At 39.4% G+C, this 7,912-nt stretch overlaps 1 protein-coding gene across 1 annotated transcript; it reads right to left on the minus strand.

Moving 5' to 3' along the window:
* Positions 1-1,910: 1,910 nt before the first annotated feature.
* LOC137996991 (MRN complex-interacting protein-like) lies at positions 1,911-7,875 on the minus strand. The gene is made up of 3 exons (XM_068842660.1): positions 7,746-7,875; positions 4,157-4,469; positions 1,911-2,770 (listed from the first exon to the last, which is right to left on the minus strand). The coding sequence occupies exons 1-3, from the start codon at positions 7,803-7,805 to the stop codon at positions 2,106-2,108; spliced, it is 1,038 nt and encodes a 345-aa protein (XP_068698761.1). The 5' UTR covers positions 7,806-7,875; the 3' UTR covers positions 1,911-2,105.
* Between the last annotated feature and the right edge of the window lie 37 nt (positions 7,876-7,912).

Below are 7,912 nucleotides of genomic sequence, written 5' to 3' on the forward strand. Positions count from 1 at the left end.
TCATTCTCTGTCTTTGTTGAACCAATAAGTTACCAGAGAATTTTCCATTTGGTTTCAGTGTTCTACATAACTGCACACTTGGTAAAATATTAGAAGTACAGCTCACTTTGATTTCGGCTCGACGGGCGATAGATTGTTGTCAAAGTCCATTACTCGTCCCTTTTAAGATTCCAGGTATTTGCTTTTCATCGCCTGTCTTGTTTATCCAACTGACTTTCCATTATTGAGCTCCATAAGGGTGTATTTTGTTTAAAGATCCACTAAAACGCCACTGGCGTTAGATGACTTTCGACGCCATTGCAGGTTAAGTTAATCATTCTACTGTGTCCACCAGAGATTTCTACGCATTTCCACTACCCTCTCGATCCTAAGAAAATATGCGCAGACGGCTCTATGCGCAAAGACACCACTTAGCAGGGAAGTGACAGGCAAGACTTTTACCGACACGGAAAAAAACAAACAAACAAATGAAACCCTTTTGCCGACTGGAATTGACATACTGGCAACCCAGTAACAAGGACGTCCGCACGCATTCTATGGCTATTCCCATTCCCCATCACATACATTTTCCTAAGTCATTTTGAAAATATATTATGTTGAAACATATTAAACAAAGAAACACCTGCATTTACCCTTAGACTTTCCTTATTAGCAAGTGCTTGGACTGAAAGGGACACTTCTTGTTGGATATCGAAGTTGGGGCTTCATGTAATTACCTGCATTTCTGTGCAAAAGTGAATTTAAACATTACTTTAAATTTTTTCTTTCATTCGTTTCATGCAGTGCCTTAATCTCTAATCCTGATGACAACAAATAATTAGGTCGCCTTTTACATTTAGTGGCAGGGTTTTAGACTATTTTGTTAAGTAACGGACACATTTCTGAAATTACAAGAGGTGACAATTTTGGTGGCGTACCTAGAGGGGGTTCTGGGGACATTTCCCCCAGGAAATTTTTAAAATAGAGCACTCAGAAACGCTGTTTCCAGTGTTTCTGGAACCCAAGAATCAGTTTCCCAGGAAAGGCTGGAGTTGACTCAAATTTTCTTTAAAAAGTAAGTTAAAAACCATGATAATAGGAAAAAATAAAACAAACCCCTCAAAATGTTGGCATCAAAGTAGCGGACATGGAATGGGACACCACCGGATGGGACACATCTGGCCTCAAACGAAAACCCTGTAGCAATACCTTAGGTTTGTACAAATAAGGGATAAAAATGGCAGGTTTTCGGAAAACATTCCTCCAAATATATGGACTGTTTCAACGAGGCAAAGTTTGTTGAGCTGGTGCTTGCAGATTAGATTTAAGGGGGATGTTCGTCCATTACATGGCCAAGAAGTCCAAATGTCATAGATGACATGGAATCTATAACTTAAGTGGTTCAAACTGGTTTCTTGAGAAACAACATTTTAAACATAATATTGCCTTATCACCATGAAATGAACACTCATTCATGGATCCATTTGGTCACGCTTTTCCCATGGAACCTATCACTATGACAACAAAATCAGAATGGATATTAGGGAGTCTTAAAGCCGGTCACCCCTAAACTCGGGGCATCCGCTGGTCTATCCCCTGCTTTGGCATTAATTCTCCCACAGAAGGCCCTAAACTCTATAAAAAATATTTTTGTTCAAATGCCCCCCTCCCTGGGCCAATGCCTCATCATAGGTCCATTTCAGGTGATGAAATGCCCCCACCCCCGGGAAAACTACCTGATTTTTATAAACTGAATGCATTGGTTTTACGGAGTTTCATGCAACGACACTCCCCACCCTCTATGAGTGATGATCAGATGCCCTGCCCCTGGGAAGACTAAGATGATCAAATTCCCTTCCCCAGGCAGGAAAAAGAGTCAAATGCCCGGGGTATGCCCGGGGAGGGGGGGGGGGGAGGGGGATGTTGAAGCTTCAATTTTGACTGGTACATTAATCTATTAAAAGAATCATGATTTGTATTGATAATTTATACATTTCCAATTTCTATGGAAGAGAAGTTAAATCCATTTATTGAACACACATGCCACTTCAAGTCTGAGTATGATCGGTAAACGATAAAAACGAACCTTAAAATTGCACTTGTTTTAAATCATAATAGTACATGTATTAGAGTGTATTCCACCATTCTTCCTCTAATTTGTCGTCCACTTGAAACAAATCTTCATCAAGAAAAGATTCAGCTTTACAGCTGTTTGGATCACAATCTGCTAAAATCGCTGAGCACTGCCTGTAACTTTGGCTTATTTCAGAACATGGGTGAGGCGGCAATCCTTTCTTCTCAAGAAAACTTGAAGTTGCAACAGCCAAATGGGTGGAAGCTGGTTCCTTGGTTTCAGATGATGAAATGGGCAAATATTTTGTCCAGATACTAGTAGTGGAGAAAGATGGCATCTTTTGCTCTGCTGTAATTACTGAATCCCCTTCCTCTGGAGCAGAGTCTCTTGTGACCTTTGCAAAATACACATTGCATCTCTTCTGACTATTTTCAGGATTTAACTGCAAATTAGAATAAGAAAGCATTCCATTGCTGTGAGGCCCAGATGAAGTGTACTGCTTTGGTGATGCTAGGTCCTCACAGGATTTGGAAGAACTCGTGTGATCTCTGAGGTTATTTTCAGCATTGCCTTTGGAATTCTTTTTTAATCTCTTTTGCTTGTGGTGGTGATCTGTTGTGGGGCATTTCTGCACCAATTTTCGCTTTCCTTTGGTGGTATCCTTACCAAAAACGTCCCTCACTGTTGTCACGTCAAAAGTTCTAAAGTCTTCTTCATCTGTGAAAACAAGTGAATAATTTTTCACTCGGACCGTATTCAGAGCTTTGAAAACATCACTCATGGCCACAAATCATGAAATGCACTCACGTTCATATGATTAATTTTCCTCTGCATTCAATTAATTTGATGTAATTATAAATTCTGATTTTATTTTTATTCTCATATTTCTCTTTTTGCCCTCAATTGTTCAATTTCTTTTTCAAGGCCCACTCAATTATTACTATAACTTAACAGGTATTATGTGCTACTCTCTATAAATATACAGTGTAGACGTTATTTACTTACTATGAATGATTCAAACAAAATGAGTTTTTCTACTGGTTGAGGAATGGGGTCCAGTGTGTGGGGGGTATTCAGGTCACATGTTTTGTTGGTGGCTCAGTTTTGTTTTTTGCCATCCACCATTGCCTGACCTGCGGCTCCCACCTACGGTCACCCCTCATGAGTCTTTTCAGTGCCGTTTTGTAGCTTTTCGAGGATGTTTATGACATTCCATTCAGTTTGTAAATAGTCCTCATGATTTTTCAATAAGGTCTGTTATGATACATGTATTTATTACGTTTTGGTTGTGTTAATAAAGGTCAGGCTGCATATGGTAAGCTTGCTTGGCAGTCCCAGATGTGGGTGAGAAACAAAGTTCAAAGCTGAAAACCCAACGTGGAGGGAGGCATCATCAAGAAATTACCTACGGTATTTACAAATTGTGGTAAAGTTGAATTTGTGACCTCAAGCCTTGAAAAAGGTTAAAATCCTCACTTTCCATTGGGCTAGCAAACTTGATGATCCACTTGCCTGGGGGAACACTTGGCCTTGATTTATTTATTATTATTATTATTATTATTATTATTATTAAATCAATTGAAAGAAAAAGAAATAAAATATTATGTGTAGTTTTTGTCTCTTGATATCTCTTGAGCTCTTTAATTAATTGATTAAATGTTTTTCCAATGGGCAAGTGACCAGAGAAAGTCGTTTGCCCAAGACTGAAATTTATGGGTCGATTATTAAAACATAGTTTAGACAATGTTCAACAAAACCGTGTTCTAAGCCATTTTCAATATTGCCAACAATCATATCCAAATATTATCTGCTGCTGATGGTAACAAGAAGGTTTGCATTCCAGACTAGACAGCAATTTATCTACTTAAAATATACCGCTTATAAATAGATTTGGAGGTCCACTAATTGTCTTAAGCCGCGGCCTAAGTTAGACTTTGTTTAAATAACTGGCCCTATGTGTCTCAGATAACCAGATGGTGGTTTTCTTGAGCACTGGACCACAAAGGACAATATTCAGCAAGATTCGAACCTGATAGAACTGCTATCAAACCCAATGCCTGAATCAACAACTCTTCAAATGGGAAAATTTTAAGATCTATTTACCCTGATCACAAGAAGAGACTTCCATAAACTTTTTCCACTTGCTCTCTCCAAGATGTAGTCTTGTTCTTGTTTCACAAGTTATGTCCTCAACAGGCTCAACGCCAATCACGTTTTCAGAAAAACTGCAAGTATCACTGTTTTCATCACTGCTGTGTGTCAAGATCAAGTCCTTGGCCATTTGAAGTTCCCCACACTTCATATTGAGTTTCTGTACATGCTTGCGGCACTCCTGACCACTGCCTTGTGCATAGACCTTTTTAACAGACTGTTTCTCTCCACAAACCTTGCAAGTCCACTTTTTGCTCTTCTTTACCTGAGTATGAAATCAATTTTATAATTATTATTATTCATTCAAAATATTTCCCCGTTTTTGATTGGTTAAAACCACACGCATAATTCACCATAACCAGGTGCTGTTCACCAAATTTGGAAAGAAACTGTGTCATATTGAATCAATGACGTCAAAAGTGCAGCCCGCTGCAGATTATTGAACCGATGACGTCAAAATGACATCAAAAGTGCAGCCTGCTGCAAATTATTGAACCGTTGACCGAAAAAAGCTGGGGACGAGATTGTGTTATTTTTGTTGAGCAGAAAAATGGCTGTGAGTTTGAAGTTTGAGCGAAGAAAATATTTTGAATGAATAATAATAAAAGCAATTATTGAATTCGGCTTTCGAAGAATATGAAGAATTCTGCAGATCTCGGAGGATGTTATCCACCTCGGCCTTCGGCCTTGGTATGGACCACCGGATGAGGGGCCTCTGCAACTAGCCGAGGGGGTGCCTCATGCCTGTATTGCAAGGCGGGCATAGTGGCTGGCATAATGTCCTGGGGCCAAGTTAACCCAGTCCAGCAAAGTAACAATATGCCCCCTCCATAACCGGGCTTCAGCACAGGGCTGAAGGGGTGCCGCAGGCAGCAATTCCCCGCCATATTTTATTAAGGAGAACTATTAAATAGGTTACAGAAGCTCATAAAGAAAAAATAAAATAAAATACAAGAGAACCAGAAAGCAAAACGGCGGGAGGGAGGGATTAAATTGCTGAACAGAAAAAACAGAACTAGTTGAGCTTTGGAAATGTCAAACTGAGAAGGCTCGCATGGCGGGATGAATGAAATAGCCAAATAAGGTAGTCACGTGATGGGAAGTCACGCTCTCCTCCCAGGCGCTGCCCAGTATTTGCTTACCAGCATTAACATCTATTTTATAAATTTCTAGAATATCATTATTATTATTATTATTATTATATTATTATTATTATCATCATCATTGTTTTTGGGTTAGGGGGGGATGTAAATGTCATCGTGCAAATGCCTGGGGATTCCGTGGGGTCTTTCTCCTGGGATGGCCACTGGTAAGTGCACTATCCGTTTTGTTTGATTTGGTCTGATTGATACTTTCTCCAACAATTAGAGAAATAGTCTAGCAAAAATGCTCTACTAAGAATATTTATTTCTTACTATAAGTAGAGCACTTCTGCTCCAAACTTGTGACTTGAAAAAGTGACTATTACACGATTATGTAAAAGCTGACTACATGATACAAGCTGAGGCCTGTATGAACAATAATATTGTAACGTCATTGACGCTTATTTCCCTTTCGTAAATGGTCGTTGCCATTTCTCAGAACGGTTGTTGCCATTTGAAACGGTCGATGCCATTTTTTAGCTCTGAATTACACTCATTAGGTCTAAGAACTCAAAAGGTTACGATTACTGGGAGTTGTGTCTCGCTGGTCATATGAGTTAAGGTTTGGGTTAGGGTTCTGTTCAGGGTGAGGGCCAGGAACCCGAATTTTCAGACTCTTTTTTTCCTCCAGTTTTTCTTTTATAAATGTTTTTCTTTTTTGTCTTAATTTTTGTTAATAGTATTTCTTAGTTTGTTCCTTTTAATTTTCTTTGAAGTGAAGTGTGTAGTCGACTGTTATAAATGGCATCGACCGTTTCAAATGGCAACGACCGTTTACGAAAGGGAAATTTGAGTCATTGACTGCCTTTTTGTTCAAGCAATCATCTGAAATGTTTAAAAACCCATCACAACTGGGTATACTCTTTGTTGTAATATTATAAGCCCTGACAAAACGAGGGCAAGAGTTGATGAGAGTTAAAACTCGTGAAAGCTCATGAGAGTCAATGAGAGTCATTGAGAGTCAGTCAAATGAGAACGAGAGTTGACAAGAGTTTAAAGAGAGAGCCTGGGAACCACCCCGGGAAAACCCTTTCTGATGTAATTATGGTGAGTAACAAGCCGGGCTGCCAGCCGGTATATTCAGCCTTGGCGTTGTCCTCGGTCTTTGAATCTGATGGCATAGAACTTTTTTCCTTTTTTATAATGAAAAAAACACACGAGTTTGAGAGAGAGTTTACTGACCGCAAAACTCTCTCTCAAACTCGTGCATGGCCAAACAAGACAAAACTCTTGCTAACTCTCATTCAAAATTTGAGCAGGTGTCACAGCGGATTTGGACCCTCCCCCCTGCAGATTTGGACCCCCCGGTCCAGATCTGGATCTGGGTACTGACAAGCAGATATGGACCCCCTTTCATGGATTTAGACCCCCCTGAAAATAAGCATTCTTTTGATTAAGGTAATAAAATTCCTCTGCAAATTGTTTTAAGTTGCAAAAAAGTTTTTTCGGAAACTCAAGTCTAACTTTGCTTTTTCTCCTCATTGAAAATTAACACGAGAATCCAATGGTAATGGTAATGAATTTATATAGTGCATTTTCTATTTACATATTAAAATGCGCTTTACAAGCAAGTGATCTATGGGTGAGATCGGACATCAGCATATACAGGCACTGCTGGCAGCCACTATCAGTCCATTAGCGATCTCACCCAGCACACGAATGAAATGAAATGAGGCCTGACCACAACACCGGGAGCTCTATGCCCTACTCTTTACGAATCGTGTGTGGGTTCTTTTACGTCCCTTAGGATTATGAATATTGAAGGGTTGTGAGACACGGCCTACGGTTTATAGTCCTTATCCAAGAAGACTTGAAAGTCTTAACCATTTGCAGATGTAATTACAAAGGCAGCACTTTCTCCTCAGTTATATTAAGACCCTGAGTGTTGGTCCGGCCGGAGTCGAACTCACGACCTCCCGCATGACAGCCCGATGCTCAACCAACTGAGCCACCGGTTAGCGTTCCTGACCAAACGAGAGCGAGAGTGTCAACTCTCGTCAACTCTCGATCTCGTTTGGCCAGGGCTTTAAATTACTAACTGCTCGTTCCTGAGGTTTGTTCTTTCGTTCAGATAAAACATTACATCCCAATAGGAAATGAAAAAATATAATAATCGCTTCAGCAGCATTTATTACAAATCATTACATTAAATATAAGCACAACACATCTTAAACCTTTTTCTTGTAATAAATTATGGCCAAATTATGGCAAAATTGTAACAGGATATTTCATAAGTTTTTAACTTTTAGCTCCGAGTTTGTAAAACTTTTTAACTTTTATTATGCTTCCGGAGCAGGAAACAAATGTTTTTGATTGTAGGATGTTTTTAGGTAGTTTGTGTTCGAGTTCGGCCATGCTTAGCTTGTTTTATATAAGTTTGTTACAGAGGCATTACTTACCTGATGAACTTGGAAAGTAGTACATGAGAAACATCTGAGAATTATAAACTCTTGAACCATTCCTAAATTTCGAAAGAACTTACTATACTTGAAATGCACGCAGATTCAAATATGGCGCGATTGTTGCCCGCAACATTGTCATTTGTATGGCATGAAATGTCTACTAG

This window comes from Montipora foliosa, chromosome 3 (assembly GCF_036669935.1).
Source record: "Montipora foliosa isolate CH-2021 chromosome 3, ASM3666993v2, whole genome shotgun sequence".
Classification (NCBI taxonomy): Eukaryota; Metazoa; Cnidaria; class Anthozoa; order Scleractinia; family Acroporidae; genus Montipora; species Montipora foliosa.